The sequence below is a fragment of the Ochotona curzoniae genome, unplaced genomic scaffold (assembly GCF_017591425.1).
Source record: "Ochotona curzoniae isolate NIBS_2020 unplaced genomic scaffold, NIBS_Ocur_1.0 contig_2688, whole genome shotgun sequence".
Classification (NCBI taxonomy): domain Eukaryota; kingdom Metazoa; phylum Chordata; class Mammalia; order Lagomorpha; family Ochotonidae; genus Ochotona; species Ochotona curzoniae.
The window spans coordinates 12,948,968-12,968,866 of NW_024465553.1; the positions used below are offsets into that span (position 1 = coordinate 12,948,968).

Here is a 19,899-nt window from a genome sequence, read left to right on the forward strand (position 1 = left end):
AACAGCTGACGTGTTCTGCCCCCTGTCACCGTCATGGGAGACCTGACTATACAGTTCTGGGCTCCTAAACTCAGCAGGCCCTCTCCATCTCCTGCCAGTGGATAAGGCTCTCCCTCTCAAAAAAAAAAAAATGCAAGTTAGTGGGAAAGGATAAAGCCAATATGACTACTTTAATCACACACACACACACACACACACACACACACACACACACACACACACACACACACACACACACACTGTAAGTATCAGTAAATACGAAAATATCTCCGAAGTAAAATCAGGGCCAACACAGAGACAATGGAATAGCTAACTCAATCAAGCGCAAGATGAGGATGCTGGCAGTGAATAGATGTCAGCTGTGGCAGGACCACGGTTTGTGAGCGGGTGACTGCAGGTCACTGGTACAGAGCTCCCGGCTGGCAGGAAACCCGTCCAGCACACTTGGGCTCTGCTCTCACGAGCTGCTTGTGCTGATCTGCCAGGAGGAAATGCAGAACACTGTGACAGATTTCAAACTCGAGAGGATGCTCAAGGAAACACAGAAATGAAGAAACTTCTGGAAACTTGGGGGGCCTTTCTGGGGCTCACAGAGACACTGGCGGCAGATGTGGGAAGTGAGACAGTCCAAATGTAATCGGGCTCAGGAAAAGAAAAGAGGCACGAAGAAATTCATCACCAAAGCTGAACAGATCAGACGGGCCAAGCCTCAACAAGCAAAATAAACACATCAGATTTTCTGCAAGAGACTGGGGAAACTTCCCAATTCACCTGGTATTATTTCACTGAATAATTTCTCTTAGGAAATCCATTCTTACTAGTCTGTGTAATAGATATATTTTTCTAACAGCTACATTTAATTAAAATTTTAGTTTCTAAATTTGCAGGTAAGAATTTTTAACCAGAGTAATATTGTAGACTGCAATTTTTGAGGATCGGATTTGTTGCAGTGATCCGTCAACCTCAAGTAAATGCTTTTGCATTGGACATTAACAAATAAAGGAAAACGACTCAGGCCCCAGGATAGCCAGGGCTTGTGCACAGAGACGAAAACAACTCGACCTTGTGTCCCCAGCCGCTGACGTCTCCACTGAACGGGCTTGGCCTGGGGTGGAGTGGCTCTGGTTATTGAGGCTCGGCTCTTGAGAGCAACATTGCCTCCCCAACGGCTTCAGCGGGCTCTTCAAGTGCCTGTGACCCTGGGCATTCAAGTCACTTCTTTGGACTAATGCCCCAAGTCACACTGCCTTAAAGGTTCAGGGAAATACTCTAGGAAGGTCGATGAAGACTTATTTTTTTGCCTATTATTTTAATCCCAAGCGAACAAACCAACTCCTTCACTTTTCATCTGAGAGTTCGCCAAAGTTCTTGAAACATTATTTCCCATTTTCCTTCTTTCACCTCCTGCAATTCGTTATATTTGCTTGCCGCAGGTCTTTAGGATGTAATGCGAAGCCTTCCCTGAGCGCTAGCTCCAGTAAAACCCTTGTGCCTATCAAAAACACTCTACATTCATTTATGCAATTATAATTGTGCAACTATTCAATTAGTATTCTTTCCACTAAACTGTCAGACTTCTGAGAACAGGGACAGGTGAGTGGTGCCTTTCATGAAATCTAGCATCAATACAGTGTCTGGGATGTAGCTTGTGCTTACAAAGGCACCTGCACAGACAGAGTGATGAGTAATGTTCAGAGCTTAGGGCTCCCTTTGCAGGCTAATTCCCCATGTTGTGTGCCTTCCACTACAGCATGTCCTTTCTTCCTACCTCTAGCAGCTGGGGCATATAGAGCAGAGGACTTAGACCAGCCATTCATACGCTCCCAAACTAGACACAACCTTCTGACTGGTAATTCAAAGAGGAAGGGCAAGTGGAGAAATGACATCACCCAGATAATCTTGCAGCTAAGGACTATACATGTCCAGTGACTATGGTTGGATATTGTCAGTGGAATTGCCCTGACCAGATGATGGGCTGCAGCTACAACTCCCTGGTCTATTTTCAAAGCCTGGTTCAATGGGGATTCTGTGAATTACATGTTGTTCTTACAAAATATTCTTTTCTTTTTTAAGTGACACAGTTTTCTGTTACCATCAAAAACCTTGGTTGATTTAAATATATGGATAAGATATTTTTAAGTATATGTATATTTTATGCGCAGTCATGCAGACCTTAATGGCAGTGATGTGCTCTAAGACATACACCAGTTGGCCTTTGTCACTGTGTGAACTTAATGTAAGCATACCTACGTACATGTAGATGATGTAGCCTGCTACATGCCTGAGCTATACAGTACAGCATTCTGTGCTACATGATTTTATATAAAAGGAAATATACACACAGTATATGCAGAGAGATGGTGAGGAAAGAGGGAGAGAGGAAGAAACTTAAAGAGAGCCTGGAAAAGCACTGGATTCTGTTTGGAAGACATGGGGGTCCTGAAGCAGAGCCTGCTGTTTAGATTGGGAATCAACGATTATCCAGGCACTGACTTTGATTTAATGAGTGTCAAATATGGAAGCCAGGTATGACTTGGAGACACAAGTGAGATTATTTAAGGTAGGGTGCCCAAGGGCTAAAAAGTTTTTTTTTTTTTGCATTGTCTTTCAATCTCTCTGAAACTATCAAAGATACAGTGTTAGACTGCTGTCTCTTTAATACCTTTCAACAGATATTTCTATTTTTAACAAAGAGAAGACAACCTCGGACTCAGAGCATTCACAGAAAACATTCTTGCTAGAATTTAATGATGTGTTTGTTTTTGTTGTGTTTAGTTTTCTGGCTACCCCCTCCTGTTTATAGCCAAGTCATGCTAATTTTCTTTGTATAATCATAAAATAAGCTTTTCTAAATAACATTCTTTTTATTAAAGGAGTCCATTTATAAATCCTGTGTAGATAATAGCACATATGGGACACAAGGCAAAAGTTCTGAAGCTGTTTCTACAGTTGAGGACATGCTGGGATCATCCTTCATTCAGACACACACACAGATGCATGATGCCAAGGAGTGAAAGCAGAATGTGAAACAATAGCTATCGGACATCCTTCACACACATTCTGAAGATATGCAAGTGTCTGGTGGGAAAATCATTTGCTTCATGCAAACCCAGCACCTTAGATAGCATAGGAGTAAACGCGGCAGTTGTTGTTGCTGTAATGCATGTAGAAGGCAAAGTAGGGGGCCCGGCGTGATGGCTCAGTAACTAAATCCTCATCTTGCACACACCAGGATCCCACATGAGTGCCAGATTCATATCCGGGCAGCTCCACTTCCAATCCAGCTCCCTGCTTGTGGCTTGGGCAAGCAGCAGAGGACAGCCCAAAACCTTGGGACCGTGCATACCCATGTGGGAGACCTGGAAGAGGCTCTTGGCTTCAGATCAGCTCAGCTCTGGCTGTTGCAGCCACTTGGGGAGTGAATCAGAGGATGGAATATCTTTCTCTCTGTATCTTTTTCTCCTTCTCTGTAAATCTGACTTTTCAATGAAAATAAATAAATCTAAAAAAAAAATCCAAAGAAACAAAAACAAAGTATAAACAGGTATGTGACAAAGACAAGGCAAGGCAAGAAACACTTTTTTGAGGGAGAATCTATCCAAACAAAATGACTATCAAACCCTTCCAGCTAATTAAAAAAAAAAAGAGGGTAGCTTTCTTCTACATCAAGGCAGCAAATATCAACTTTCTTCTTCATTTTTTTTTTGTTTGTTTTAAAGAAAGTTTGCTTGGCAAATAGCCACAATGGCTGGAGGCAAGCTGATCTAATGCCAGGAACCAAGAGACAGGAGTTTTCTCCAGGTCCCCTACATGGGTGCAGGGTCCCAAGGCTTTTTGGCAGTCATCTTCTGCTTTCCCAGGTCACAAGCAGGGAGCTGTAAAGGAAGTGGGGCAGCCAGGATATGATCCTAACACCCATATGGGAATTTTATTTAAATTTTGTCAATTCAGTGACTCTCAAGGGGACACTTTTTTAGACTAGCTACATGTTAGAGATCTAGACTATTCCATGTGGGAAGAGGGGGAGAGGGAAACCGGTAGTCACCTTCTACTTAATTAAAGCAAACTATTTTAATGTGAGAGTATCCTCCCCGCCCCCAGAGGAAACAAATGAAGGCAAGAGTCCAAAGCAGTGGGAGCCATTGTGTTAGGTGGCATCCAGCCATTGCTGGGAGCACGGCACAGGTGTAAGTGGCGCAGAAGGGGGCCATCTGTTTACTATTCAGCACTATTAAAGGAAGTCATGACTTAGGAAGAAGCGTTTTCAGCTCCATGACAACTAGGCTGCATCTTCATGAAAGTGGTAGAAATAAAACAACTCTACAAGGTCAAAGTCAATCTTCACACTATAAGCCAATCATGGCTCTTGGAAATTTTTAAAGGACATACAGGACATACAGCATAAACAATGCAACATATGTCTCAGCAATGGATTCGCATCCTTTAGGTAGACTCATAAAAGGGTTACCTCTCAAAATAGCTTTTTTGGGGGGTACAAAGGTCTGGCTCATTTCAACCAAGAATGAATGCCTTCTATTACAGAAATGCAGTCTTTCTTCTCCTCCTTCTTGTCCTCTGTTCATTCCACCCTTTCATCCCTCCTTCTTTTCTTTCCCCTCTAGTCTCCCATTTTCTAAGTTCTTACCAAGATTCATCAAACAGCCACTAAGGTTATAGAAGGCTTATGCATATACATGCCCGGTGTTCATTCTTTCTCTAAAGATTCATTGTCATACTAGGGCAAAGCTGGCAAACCATGACCCACTGTTCTCTGGGAATGGTGGTTGACAGGTGCAAGTTCTGCTAGAGACTGCGGTACTGCAAGTTGTGGTTTTTTCATATACAAATTGTGAGACATGGACAAATAGCTTCGTGTGTGTGTGTGTGTATGTGTGTGTGTGAACGTCCTCATTTGTGAAATGATAACAAAATCACCTACGTCGCTGCATGTTGTGGGAATTCTATAATTCAGTTCACACAAGCTGAGACTAGTGCCTGCACAGATCAACACAATAGAATTATTACCTTTACACATTTCATCTCATCCCTAAGTGTTTGACAAACGCCTTCTCCTGCCTGCCTCCTGTGATCTGAACACTCTGTAGCCATTATTGCAAAAATGATGCCATATCATGTTACTCAGACTTTTCATCATCTTCTGCATCTCAGGATAGCTTTAGTCTTCAGAACACAGTACCCTGTCTCCCCAGAATTTTCTAGATCAAATAAGTCTGCCTTGCTGTGGTCTGCATGCAGCCACTCTGATTCATCATCAGAAAGTACCAAGGCAAACTTTGTCTTTGCCCAAGAAGGAAACTTGAAACCTTCCAAATAAATGATCTCACTTCTCCAACCTTACCGCTTCTCAGAATGTGGTGGAATTTTTAAGCAGGGTGATCCTGAGCGCCTACCATGAGAACCACGTCCCTTTTCAACGTCTCTTAAAGAGCGGTCACTGTCAAGTGTTTGAAGAAGGGGTGTTTGGGGGCTTCTTTGTGCCCACACAGTGGACCCGTCTGAACTAATCTAGTCACTTGGTCATCCATTCACTGAAGCCCCTGTGAGTTGTTTCAGCCCCTGTGTTGGGTTTGAGGGATTGAGGGGTTCACGTGAAAGAGGCACTCCTGTTCTTCCTCGCACACATGTGCAAACTGGTACCAAATTACACAAAAGCACATAGTGTGTGAGGGCGAGGGTCAGGGTTGGAAGAACAGCCAGCAGGGCTGCTCTCCCAGGCTAGGCATCCTGGGAGAGGCTTCCTCACGTGACTGTTGCCCAGGATCTCAGGGTAGGAAACAACCAAAAGACAGGGGGAAAGCTTTTGGCAAAAGCCCAGATTGTGGGCAGGAAGACAAGGGCAGTTATGAGAGCAGGAAACTTGGGAGGAATGTCAAACGTTCTGTTTGCTGGAGTGGGAAGTCTGACAACTAGGGGCAGTGGCGGCATCTTGAAGAGAGCTGGGCAAAAGACAGAGAATGACATTACCTCTAGATGACAAGGAACAATTGGCTCCTGTGGTGGCTGCATGAAATGAGTAATTAACCCCGGGGAAACTAGAAACAGAGGTCCTTGTAAGCACAACTTGTGCCTGTGCTGAGCTGGGCTCCACCTCCTGCTGCACGCTCTTCCAGCTAACCTGTCCAGAAGCCCTTGCCCTACAACTGCTTTCTTTATGCACCCTGTCTTTAGTAGCCTGCACCCCTGTACCTGGGAGTGTAACCAGTCTCGGTTCTTTCATTTTCTTTCCTTCTGTTCTATTTTTAACCTCTTTACTCCTCATAGTCTTTTCTATAATTATTCTCCCAATGATCACTGACAAGTTGGTAAAGAAATGTAACAGAATGCTAAAGTGTGTGTGTGAGAGAGAGAGAGAAAGAGAGATTGATCAAACACCAAGTTTTCAGTTTGCAAACTCCATTATGCAGATAAAAATATATACTTTATGAAATTTCATTTCTTTAGACCTAGACTGTGTTTATCACAAAGGAGAGTTCCAAATGCGCTCTTTCGGGGGCCCCCTTACAACTAAGCCACTACGTCCCATTATACAAACAGTACATTTTAAAAAAGACCCATGATTAAATTATTGTCAGCTATTGGATGCATCAGCAGACCTGCCAAGAGAATTTATTATCTAGAAAGATTTAAAGGAGAAATATATATATTTTTGGAACATAGTTTAATTACCTAAGAGCAAAAAGTTTAGTTCTTGAGTTGCTATTAATTTTATTCTTCTCTCAAGTGAAATAAAGACTCAGACAAGGTGCAGAACAGGAGCTCTGTAGAAAGACCATCTTTCCCGGCACCATGTACCCCAGTTTTGTTCTCCGTTCAAAAGAGCGAGGGCACTGGCAACGCGTCTCGCCAGGCGTACGCGCCCACCCAAGTCTCCAATGCTCTTGGATGCTCCTGGGTGCCCCCCACTCCCTCCCCGGGTACTCACAGGGTTTGCGTGCTGGACGGCAGGCTGGGGATGCGGTAGATGTCTTTGCAGGTGACCCTGAAGTCATCCTCCTGGTGGCACTCGCACGGCGGAGAGGAACACCCCTTCGCCCCCAGGCTCCTAGGCAGGACGAGCAGCAGCAATAACTGTAGCAGGGGCTTCGACCTCATTTTCCAAGGGTCCCCGGAGCTAGTTCTTCACCCTCCGCTGACGTCTCATTCTCAGGGCTGCCTCTCCGCCTCCGGGAATGGGAGAACCCGGGAGGAGGGAGGTTTCCAAGGTGCTGTGACCTCACCGCTGAAGAGCAGGCTGGAGAGGGGCAGAAGAGGCTCGTAAGTGCTCCGCTGCCCTGGGCAACCCGAACAAGCCTCCTCGCTTGGCTTCGCTTGCCCTGGCCCCCCCGTCTGTTCCCAGACACCCAACGCTGCTCCCGGCGGTACCCTCTGTTCTACCCCCGAACCTGGCGTTCCTTTCTTCAGCACTCAACACTCCTTTTCTTGACTCTACATGCAAAGGACCACCTTTCCTCCATGGCTGCCCGCCCGGGGGGCACCCGCACGCACTTTATCCGGAGTCCCCGCTCAGTGGATCAGTGCCAGAAGGCGCACCAGTGAGTGTCCCGCACAACTTCAGCTCCCGCTGTCCCGAGGCGCCGCGGCAGAGTCCGAGGTGACCACGCAGCCCTAGCTAACCCAGGAGGAAGTCAAAGCCCACGCTTGCGATGCTGTTGCAGATCCTCCCACTTAGCGGCCACCTGGACCACTGTGCGCCAGCAGCCACTCTGGCCCGGAACGCCCGGTCTCCCGCAGCAGCCTGCAGGCTCCACCAGCGGATCAGGAGCTGGGCTCTGGAGTCATCTGCTGGGCAGCGTCGGGACTGCAGGAACGGGTCCTGGTGCCTCGAATGCATGCTGCCTGTCCAGAAATTCCTCCTACACTTCTCCCTCAAAGGGAGAAGCACGCGAACTTTTTCAGCGGCACTGTGGGAAGATCGGACATTGCCGTTATCTGCTGCTCCCATTTGCGCTTCCCGGTACACGCCCTGGGAGTCAGCAGACACAGGTCAAGTGCTTCTGTGCCTGGCGCACGCTGGGGAGACCTGAATTGAATTGACTCCTGGCTTAGCCATGTTCGGGCATTTCAGCAGTGAATTATTTAAAAAAATTTTTTTTAATAATTACAGGAGTAAATCTGATCGTGCCAGTGTGCTTCTCAAAAGTTTTCAACTGCTTCATGATTTCCCTTGAGGCTAAAGAAATATCGACTCCTTACTTCATTATGTGAATGCTTGTATATGAATTGCCAAGACTGGGCAAAAACTGTGTTGCTGAAAATTGGAATAAAAATGTTGAGAGATTGATTTGAAAATACAAGCAGCCACACACACCGAGTTTTCTGTATCTCAGCAGGTTGGAAATCAAGTGGCTGTACACATTTGTAAAAATTCATACGACTCTCTATTTAAAACTCTGATGGTTATAGAGGCTTTGTTCATATAATCCCAAACTAGAAATAATCCAAGTGTTTCTCAGCTAGGTAATACACAAACGCTGAGACAGCCACACAATGGAACACCATTCCTCAATCATGGGGACTTAACCGTTGGGGCAAACAGCATGCTCACATCATGAGTGAATGATGTTAAATGAAAGAAATCAAACTCCAAAAATTACGGATTTTCACACAATCCTAAACATGATCTTGTTTATATGACATTCTCAGAAAGGCACAACTATAAGAATAGGAAACAAATAGGTGGTTGTAGAGGCCTGGGTTCAGGGGAGAGGCTGATTGCAAACAAACACTAGGGAACTTTCTGGAAGGGGACACTGATTTAAATCATGATTGTGGTAGTGGTTCCATGGTAGCCATTATAGTTGGTGAGTTCCTTTTGAAGGTGAAGCCTATATTGCGTTGCATGGACAAGTAAGATCCATTTTATCATAATGTACATATATATGTAATACATACAGTTGTATATATTCAAGAAATATACATACATATATGACCTTGAAATAGATTTGCTGAAATTCTGCTTAGAAGTTTTGCAAAAATAATAACAAGAAGTAACAATCTTTAAGTTTCTTTTTCAGTAAATGTGGTTAATTTCTTTCGTCTTGGCTGCAGGGAAATTCCTCCATCATAAAGAGTTGCTCCCTACTCTTCAGATTTCAACAAGAGTTTATGTAGAAGAGGCATTTTCTTTCTTAATTGTTTGGTAGGAGCTGTCTGGATCTTGAGTTTTCTTTCTTTGGAATGTCTACAATTTCAGTATCTAAAAATAGAGGGGGCTATTCACATTTTCTATGGCTGAGTACTCGAGACCCTTCTGAGTGGAGACCGTGAGTGAGGAGGTATTTTGGGATGACCATGGCTATGGTCGCTATTCCCTCGTCTGTAGTAACAATGAGGTTTTTTTTCCCTTCCTTTCTTCTACCCAGTTTCTCACAGTTGTGTAATGATTTGTATTTGCATATTCAATAGAGACTCCTTGTAATTATCTGGGATTTTTCCACTCTGTTGAATTCTCTTCTCTCCCATGTAGTTTATCCTGCAAACATCTCTTGCCCAATTGCCCGCATCATCTCTTTGGTTCAGACCTGGGCTTTACCCACGTTCCTTCTGCAGGGGCCGTGGTCCCTGTGTGCCTTCTGCAGGGGCCGTGGTCCCTGTGTTCCTTCTCCCGGGGCCGTGGCCCCTGTGTGCCTTCTGCAGGGGCCGTGGTCCCTGTGTGCCTTCTGCAGGGGCCGTGGTCCCTGTGTCCCTTCTGCAGGGGCCGTGGCCCCTGTGTGCCTTCTGCAGGGGCCGTGGTCCCTGTGTCCCTTCTGCAGGGGCCGTGGTCCCTGTGTGCCTTCTGCAGGGGCCGTGGCCTGAGAAGTGTCTTGAGGAAGTCAAGTGTGATCATCGTACAGCAGCTCCCTATCTCTTGTCCTTCCTGTGTGATATCTGCTCTCTTAGAAAGCATCTACTTACCCTTAAAAAAAAAAAGAATTACTTATTTTTAGTAGACCCTAGCCACTAGGCTACTGTGCTGTGCCCATGTCTACTTGCCTTTTATTTTTTGGGTGGGGGAAGGTGGTTTCTGTTGGTGTGAAAAGGTGAAGCTTGTCTCTGTGGCTCTCATTGCTGCAAACAGAAATGGCATGGTGAAATCTGAAGCATCTATGATCTTAATGTCGTGAAAAGATCTCAGTGAAGATTAGGAAGTAGGTCATGTCTCCTGCGCCTGAAGCTTCCACTCAGTAAGCTGAACAAGACTTCAAGACAATCATATTCTAATAGCCTACTCAACACATAAATCAAGAAGACAGTTTTCTTTCACGGTGTAACTTTTAAACTGGGCCAAAAAGAAAAAAAAAAAAACCTTGAGATGAATGAGAAATCAATTTAAATAAGGACAAAAAGTATTTGCATTCAGTTCCATTGATGAACCCACTCTCCTCCACACAGCATAGGGACTTAGTACAGAGGTGTAATTTTAACTGAGTACATTGAAAATGGGGTATTTTGACCTCAGTGTTAGAGAATGGATTTTCATATTTGGAATGCCCTTTTCCGTGATAACTACTCATAGTTAGTCGTTGTTTTAGGTCGTCTGCTTGTCTAATAACCCCCAGTCGGAGGAGCAGGGTCTGTACTATGCACGCAGTGTGGAGCTCAATGCGGGGGTTGGATCATCCCACATGGGGCGATGCAGGCAACATCCGTGCAAAGCTCCTCTGCCTCTGTCACAGTGGGGGAGAGAGGGGAGCGCCTTGGTGGCACCTGCACATTTCCCATGTTAGGACGGGGCTGTGTCTTCACCAATGCCTAGTCCTCCATGTGACTATGTTTGTAAGCCAGGGTTTTCAGTGAAGTCCATCAAGTTAAACGGAGTGATAAGGTGATGAAGTTATAAGAGTGGAACCCTAAGTCCAGCACAGCTGAAGGCTTTCTGAGAGAAAAGGTTGACTGCTTCTGTAGAGGTGAGCGTACAGAGAGAAGACGGATACCTCTGAGCCCTGGACAGCGGCCTCGGGAGAACGCGAGCTGGCTGACTTGAGCTGGATCTTGCATTTGAGGCTTCAGAATTGTGAGGAAGGAATTTCTGTAGCTCACACATCTCCTTCTGTAGCATTTTGCTGTGGCAGTCCTAGTATATTGAGAAATCCTATAACTTCTGTGTATACCTATTTTACAGTTTGCAAAAGAGGGGTACTACAAATGATAATCCTGTGGGCTTTTAAAAAAAAAATTCTAAATTCAGATGATAATTCTTGTGTATGGTGTCAGTTAAAAGTAATAATTACTGGGGTTGACATTGTGGCTTAGTGTGTGAAGCCTCCACCTGCAGTGCTGACATCCTATATGGGCTGTTTCTCTTCCAATCCCTGGTAATGCACCTGAGAAGGCAGTGGAGGATAGCCCATGTTCTTGGGCCTCTGTATCCATGTGGGAGACCTAGAAGAAGCTCCTGATTCCTGGCTTTGGATCAGCCTGGCTCCAGCCATTGTGGCCACTTGGGGAGTGAACTAGAACATGGAAGATCTCTCTTTCTAACAATTCAGATAAAAAAATATGTATTTTTTTAATTGGAAAGGCGGATATACAGAGAGGAGAGACAGAGAGGAAGATCTTCCGTCCGATGATTCACTCCCCAAGTGAGCGCAACGGCCAATGCTATGCCGATCCGAAGCCAGGAGCCTCTTCCAGGTCTCCCACGCGGGTGCAGGTTCCCAAGGCTTTGGGCCGTCCTCGACTGCTTTCCCAGGCCACAGGCAGGGAGCTGGAAGGGAAGCGGGGCCGCTGGGATAGAACAGGCGCCCATATGGGATCCCGGGCGTGCAAGGCGAGGACCTTAACCACTGCGCCACCGCTCTGGGCCCAAGATAAAAAATATTTTTAAAAGAGTAATAATTATCAAGAAATATAAGACAATTTTGCATAAAATCTATTTTGATATCTTTAGCTTGTTTTGTTAAAAAAAGGAAAAGGATTCTAGGACTACACTACATTTTTTTTTCCTGAGTGTCACATTCATTGGTTGAGTTTGCCTTGTATCAAACAGTTGGCACGAATTTTATGTAATTAAAAATTTCTTGTCATGGTCCTGGCATGCTCACCTTGTGGCTAAAGTCCTGCCTTGCATGAGCTGGGATCTTAATATGGGCACCAGTTTGCAACCCAGAGGCTCTACTTTCCTTCCAACTCCCTGTCTGTGGCCTGGGAAGGCGGTAGAGAACAGCTCAAAGCCTTGGGAACCCTGTGCCCACCCATCCTGGCTCCTGGCTTTGGATCAGCTAGCTCTGCTGTGGCCACTTGGGGAGTGAACTAGCAGATGTAAGATCTGTCTCTCTCCTTCTCTCTGTAGATCTGACTTCCCCCTCAAAATAAATCTTTTTAAAAAAGATAAGAATTTCTTGTTGCAGTGAACTCAGGTCTAACTTTGGTCCCCGCACCCCCCCCCCCCCCCCCCCGTCTCAGCGGTATCTTCCTACTTGCGGAATAACTGGCTAATATCACTGTAAAAACGGGGTCCCTGGAATTGGAGTCAACCCCGTGAAGACGGTTGGGCCAGCAGCTTGTGCTTAGATTAGTTTTTCTGCTCATTACTCTTCCCACAGTTGCTCAGAGCTAAGTTGCTTTAGAAGCTTCTCTTTTTATGTTTTCCCCTAGAAACCTATACAGTGTTCCAGTATCCAAATTTGTAATAACTAATTTACCAGTCTGTCTTCCTTGACTATTCTGAAGACTTGTGGGCAAGGATTGGGTTGTTTATCTCCTCATTATCATTGCATATTTACGGTTTAAGCTGAAGTCTGAATCCTGCCATGATCCAGCATGCGGTACTGAATCAGAGGGTTTAAATTAAAATTAAAGTGTTGGCAAATAGGTTGGTATGTTCCTGCATGCATGAAGGGACATGAGAGGGTGATTCTGCATTGCCTTCGTCTCTGACAGGAGGAGTGTGTTTTTACAGTTTTGAGCAAGCAACCCCATCACAGGTGCAAACAAGTAGGTAGGTTGTTAGGAGCATTCTGTTCAGACAGTGTAAGAAACAGCCTTTTGCTGTCAATGCTGAACTGTCGCTGTCCCGCAGTGATGGACTTGGTGCACGGAGCCGATAATAACACACATGGACCCTGACTGATGGTCAAAGCCGAAGTTTATTAGGGGCATCAGACTTCATAACACTGAGAGTCCGTATGTGATAAGGGAGGAAGTATTGAGCTCATCAACAAAACCCAGTAACAGTTTCTATACTTCTGTTTGGAACTCCTTTTGTGTTGTATATTCCACCAAGTGTTCTATAGAAAAGGTAGCCATTTGGTTATTCTCATGCAAATATTATCCAATCAGCTGTAAAGCTGTGCTGGCTGACCCTCTAGGGTCATAATGTCCTCCTACACTGAACAGAAAAAAAAAATGGATTTAGCTGTACCAAATTTGTGGGCTATGTATTTGGGTCAGGTGAAGGAGAGGGAGAAGCTTGAGGAAGAAATGAGAAGATTTGGAAAGATCAGGACCCTTTGTTTCGAGGGCTAAGGATGGGGGAGCCAGTTGGGAATTGGATCATTTCAGTGTGGAATGACTAGAACAGGGAACCCGTGTTTTGTACCATGATCTAATTCTTGAGGCAAACAAGGTTATTTCACAGATACAGTATGATTTAATTTAATCCCCGAGGAAGGAAGTTGGTGGTTTTTTTCTGCAGGGTAGGAGGAAGGGAGACCGTAAAGTGACTAATTTGATTTTTACTCTAGCTTTTCCCGAATTCCGTTCTTTGTTGAGGTTTTTATTCTCTCTTCATGTCTGAAACTGACATCCCTGGGGGATCGTCTTCTTTCTTCTTATTTATTTCTTAATATTTTAGGAGTGAGAAGACAGCCTAGGTTGAAGGCAACATCAGCCATGTGTTCATAGCCTCACATCATACTTTCGGTTTGCCATGAACGAGCTACACGATCTTAGGCCCTTACAATTTTTCTAGACCTAAAAATCTTGGACCAGATAATCTTCCAGGTACCTTTCCAAGTCTCATAACTTGTGAATAAAAAGCTTGGACAGGATATTCCGGGATTTTATATACTTCACTCCTGGAAATTATCCTTTCTTGTACCCGTGACGCAAATTAGCGAGAAGGCCGCATTCTTTTTAACTTTCTAAAATTTCAAAGGGCACTTGTCCTTCTAAAAAAACAAACACAGCTGAGCCCAGTTAGAGGGCGCGGCCCAGGACCCTGAAGTCAGCTAATCCAGCTTCTTCCGGGAAAGTCACCTGAGGGCTACACCGCATGGTATCCCGGGACTTGAAGTTTCTCTTAGGCGCTCTCCCCTGACATCTTTTTGTAGTGTAGGAGGAGCTGGACTACAATTCCCAGAGGGCCAAGCGGCAGCAACAGGGTTCCCGCACTCCCTCAGCGGCTGGGCGGCTAGTTTAAGTTGCCATAGCGGCGAGTCTGGGGAAGAGTAGAGTCGGTTGCGTCGCAGTATTTGGACAGTTGCACCTTCTGGGTCACAGGTGGCGACGGGAGCCTGATTTAGCCTCTGTAATGATCGAGCACTAAGGACCTGGGGTCGCCCTCTGTCTCAGGTACCGACCCTCACTTCCCACTCTGGCCGTGGAGCTTTTGGGGGGGGTTCCACTTTCTGTTTGTCCATGGCTGGGGACCCTGGAGTTATGGGATGGGACCGTGGATGGGCCAGCTGGGTGGGGAAGGTGTACCTGCCTCTCCAGGCCTCCCTCCTTCAAGGTCCTGGCATGTCTGCCCTTGAACCTGGGCTGCGTGTGCTGCCCTGCGGAGCGCTTGTCCCGCCGCTGTCATCTGCCGGCTAGACGGGCTCACTCACACTGCGGGTCTTGCAGAGAACGGGGTGGCGGGCTGGCCCTTCCAGGGCCGTGGCTCCGTTTCCTCGCAGTGATAGAAAAGTTGGCTAGCCTGGGACACGCTGTGTTAGGGACCTGTTTAGAGTTGCCTGCAACCTCGGCTGTTAGCCATCTCTTAGATTATGTCTATAACGAGCCACAGCTGCGTCCTCTAGCGGCTTCATGGCCCGAGTGTGTCTTAGGCGGTCGTCCGGTGAAACTGGATACTCCATCCTTTGTAGTAATGATCGGAGTTATTAGGTCAAGTATCTGGCACAGAGCCTGGCACAGGGCTACGACTTAGTTGTCTTATGCAACTATAATGTTGGGCACACGGGTCATTTTAAGTTCTGTGGAAACCATGATAAGAAAAAAAGTGAAAAGAAGCCACTTAACATAATTTTAATCTTTGTTTTTAGAAGGCCACATCAAAACTTAGCATGTAGTGAGTGCATTTCATTTTTAAACGAATGATAGCATCAAAAACGTTTGCAGCGAATGTCGATTTCAATTTCAGTGGCCAGATAATTGTCAAATTAAATAGCCACGGGGGCTAGGGGCTTCTCTCTCCCGTGACACATATTGGTAGCTTTCCATTGGTGTTCGGAAATTGGGGCCTGCCTGAGAGTGTTAATCACGAGTGGGTGGTTGATGCTTTGTGAGAAGAGTCGTGTCCTTGTAACACATCTTCTATGGATCAGACAGGCACGGACACAGGTGAACCTTCTCGTGCGACACAGGGGTGGATAGTCCTGTGTTCGTTTCCTCGGTTCTGGGATGTGCCATCGTGTGTGCATCAGGGAGTGCTCTGATGTTTTTGTAGTATTAGGAAGATGATTGACTTGCCAGGGTGTCTTAGTTCCTTGGTTTGATTTGTCTGCAGGTGCTCTGGGGAAAGCGTAGGGGCCGCCTGAGCTCACCCGCTTGACTAGGCCTGTTGCCCCGCACCCCATGAAGAAATGATAGGAGGCAGACATATGTGCCAGCAAAGAGCACTGAGCTCAGAGGAGAGCGGCACGGAGTTTTGGGAGTGTACTTTGTAAGTATGCCATCTCCCCAAGTTTCACATTTATGGTGGAAAAGACTATTCAACAAATAGATTTCTTGGAGTCAAGAAGCTTTCTAGTATGCCATGTGAAAGAACAGTGGTGTGGTGATGTGTTGCCTCATTAAAAAATTCAGGTGAATAAATTAGGTTCATCAAACTAGATTCACTTAATTGAGGTGCTTTAGAGGAAGCAATAATGAGGTGCCGGTTACTATTAGACTATTTTGTTTGAATATTTATTTATTCAAGGTACAGTTACAAAAACAGGAAAGACACAGCGGGAGAAAGAGCAGGCACCTCCATCTTCTGGGTGACTGGCTAGCTGGCCGCAGCCTCCAGGGCTGGGCTGGCTAGAGGCAGGAGTCAGAAGCTGGATCAGGAGCTGGAGTACCTGGACCATCTTGCACTGCTTCCCCCAGCATGTCAGCAGGGAGCTGGATTGCAGTGGAGCAGCTGGGGTTCCCACTGGCGACCCTTTGGGATGCCAGCGGGAGGCACCTTCAGCCACTGTGGCACCATGCTGGTCTTGAGGACCACTTTTGTCTCATTGCTCCAGTAGACACCTGTTACAGGTGTTGTGTATAATTCTTGCGTCCTGCTCGGCTCCTTTTGGCAAAGGAGGCAGTTGAGACTGAGACACGTTACTTGATTTGCTTGGGAATTCTGAAAATTTAAATTTTTTAATCTTAAATTTAAAAATATCATTTTCATTTTATTTGAAAAACAGACACACAGAAGAGAAAGACGGAGAGATCTGTTTGCTGGTTCGTTCCTTAAGTATCTGCAACAGCAAGGGTGAGACAGCCGGGCTGGGCCGGGCCAGAGCCTGGGGCCCCAGAATTCCATGTGCAGCTAGCTGTCTTCCCAGCTGGATTGAAAGCAGAGGAGCCTGTGCCACACACAGGCCCTGTGACAGGTGCTGTGCGATGCTTAACGCCACAGCCTGTCCCCTAAAGGGGGGTTGGTGTCACCCACTGCCGGAGGGCCTCATTGCTATTTCTAATTGGTGTGTGTGTGTGTGTGTGTGTGTGTGTGTGTGTTTTAATCCAAAATATGGTTGAGTCATTGAGTAAGAGCAAGTTACAGTTTGTGACTTTTAGAAAATGAAAATGAACTGTTATCAAATTGTAACACATTTAAAACTTTATTTTTTTATCATTTTGTGTTGCATATTGATACAGTACTTACATGTACAGCAAAGATGGTTGGAATATTGAAATACCCTGTGGTATACGGAATTCTCAGAAAGTGTTAGATCTTGGATGGTCTAATGGAATAATAAGACCTAAACATATTTTGAAATAATTTACAAAATATGTAAAACTACGTACAATATGTAACATAAGTTAATAATTTATATTATATGAACATATATGTAACTAATATAAAAAATCTGTAGTAGATTTGCTGTTAGCCTCATGATAATGTCACTGGGTTTATTCCGCTAGGAAATGACTTTAGTATATGATGGGACTTCAGAAAGTTGTTGGAAAATGGAATTAAAAGATGGGTTTATCTTAGTAGAAGAAATTATTGAAATTAATGTTTTCATAATACTGCATTTCCGATGAGCTTTCTCATGTTCCTTGGGGCATTGTTACTGTTCTGAGATGTTTCATCTTTCTTATAACCTGTCAGCAAACTTTGTTTCTTTTACCCTCTGTAGAGAAAGTAGTTCGGTGATTAGATATGTTTCAAGTGTTCTTTATTGATATACTTTTCTCTTAGTTTATCTTAAAAGATGGATTTATTTGAAAGGCAGAGTTAGAGAAAAAAGAAAGATCCACCATCTACTGGTTCATTCTCCAAGTGTCCAGAGTGGCTGCAGCCGGGCTGGTGTGAAGCTGGGAGCTTCTCCCTGTGGCTGCAGGGCCTCGGTGCTGGGCCATCCCCCGCTGCTTGCCCAGGCACATGGGCAGTCAACACCAGCCCCCGAGGTCTTCTGTTGTCTTTTTCACTCCCAAATGGCCTTAACAGCTAGGCTGGGACATTCGGAAGCCTGGAGCCTAGAACTCCATCCGGGTCTCCCAGGACGGTGTAGAGACGCAAGCATTTGGCTTGTCTTCCAGTGCTTTCCCAAACACATCGGTAGAAAACTGGGTTAAAATTAGAGCAGTCAAGACTCAAACCAGTTCCTGCAAGGGATGCTGGTGCCCCAGGTTGTGGCTTAACTTGCTGTGCCAAAATAGTGGTGTAAATTTTTACTTGTATAAATAATTGTAAAATGAAAAAAAAGATTGTACCATGAAATTATTAAAAAAATTTTTTTTTTCTATTGGAAAGGCTGGTTATACAGAGAGGAAGAGCTTCCGTCTGCTGATTCACTCAAGTGGCCGCAATGGCCAGAGCTGAGCTGATCCGAGTCAGGAGCCAGGAACTTCTTCCAGGTCTCCCATGTGGGTGCAGGGTCCCAAGGCTTTGGGCTGCCCTCAACTGCTTTCCCAGGCCGCCAGCAGGGAGCTGGATGGGAAGTGGGGCCACCATGATTAGAACCGACACCCATATGGGATCCCGGCACGTGCAAGGCGAGGTCTTTAGCCACTAGGCTACTGTGCTGGGCCCTACAATGAAATTCTTATACCTACTTGAATGCAAAAGGTATACTTATATATCTTTTGTTTTTCTAGGTTAATATTCATAAAAGTGGAATTCCCGAGATCAAAGGTGTGCATATTAATTAGTTTTGGTTGTATTGTCAGAGTGTGCCCTGGAAAAGCCGCTTCAGTTTTTATGTTCATACCCTTATGACAAAGCAGGCATTTGGCAGCCCTGTCATAGGAGCTTTTTTCCATCTGTGCAAAACAGATAAACAGGAATATTATTTTATGGTTTTAATTGGCGGTTCTCTGGAGAAGTATGTGTTTGCTGGGGCCATTTGTGCCTGTTAAATGCCTGTTAATCTGTGCTTTGTGCCTTTTGCGACTGCCTCGCTCTTTACTGATGAATCCTTGGATTCCCATACACTGCAACTTTTTTCCTTGATGTTTTCAACCTTGTTTTATCTTTGTGAAAAAAAGTATTCATGATTCTAAAAGGTGCATTAAGCCTTTATCAGAGACGTACATCTCTGAAATTTGTAGAGCCCTTAGCGTAGATCTGTGTCTGGTCGAGTCTTGGAGTGTTTGTGTGTTGAGAGTATACTTGTGGTTATTTAGTTGATGAATATTCAAAAGGCTTTGGTGTGTCCCAGCCCTTGCTTAGCCTTGGTTTTGTGGGAATTTGGCCAAGTACAACACCGAGTGGACACTGATCCTATGCCCCCATCTACTCCACTTTCCAACACTAAGATCTCAACTTCTGTTAAGTTTTAATTTTTTTATTGAGACTTTTTAAAAAATCCAATATCCTAGTTTCTTCCATCTGTCAAACTTGTCCTATCTGTCAAGAGCATAATCTTGATCTGAAAGATCTTGACCTGGCTCCATCTGGATTTTGTCTGATTGTTGGTTTCCTACATATAATACTCTTCCAGGTCTTTGTGTCTCATCAAGGATGGCGACATATTTCATCTCTTTTCCTGATGACGGTTCAGTGGGTGATGAATGATTTGGGTTTAAGTATCTCTGCCTCATTACGTGGGTTATTTTATTCACCAGTCTAACAGAACTGATTGATGGACTGCATGATTTTAGTGTTACACAGTTTTGAAATGAAGTTACAGAAGAGCACTGATAAAAAGAGGACGGACAGATGGATTGTTTGTACATGCTGACGTTTGCTGGCCTGGTAACTTTTTCACTTGCATGGGAAGGCAGAGCTCTCATGTTTTACAGCTATTGGAACATTTAGAAATGCATTCTAAAATTTGACCTTGGTTAATGATTAAGCTTAAAATACACCCCCTGTGGGTGCTGCAAGCACCAGCCTCGTCACCTTGAGCGTGTTTGAGGACAGCCGGCGTGGACAGGGACTGCAGAGGCGCTTGGAGGCCGTAGGAGCAACTGCATACTAAACATGACTAGCCGGCCTCTGTGAGATACCATCCCCATGCCGGGTGCTTATCTTTTATGGAACAGCTTGCAAATCCTAATTGTTTTAAACTGACTCTGAGGAAAAGGGATTTG

The 19,899-nt window shown here is 45.1% G+C and overlaps 2 protein-coding genes across 2 annotated transcripts in view; one reads left to right on the plus strand and one right to left on the minus strand.

The window, feature by feature from the left end:
• Window positions 1-7,150, minus strand: part of TSHR (thyroid stimulating hormone receptor) — a 76,455-nt gene extending 69,305 nt beyond the window's left edge. Inside the window, exon 1 of the mRNA XM_040975584.1 lies at window positions 6,944-7,150. Coding sequence (XP_040831518.1) covers window positions 6,944-7,113 — 170 coding nt within the window. The 5' untranslated portion in view covers window positions 7,114-7,150. The remainder of the gene's footprint in view (window positions 1-6,943) is intronic.
• Window positions 7,151-14,335: 7,185 nt separating this feature from the next.
• CEP128 (centrosomal protein 128) overlaps window positions 14,336-19,899 on the plus strand; it is a 247,937-nt gene continuing 242,373 nt past the window's right edge. The window contains exons 1-2 of the mRNA XM_040975214.1: window positions 14,336-14,514; window positions 15,671-15,826. The gene's annotated coding sequence lies outside the window, so the exon portion shown is untranslated. The remainder of the gene's footprint in view (window positions 14,515-15,670; window positions 15,827-19,899) is intronic.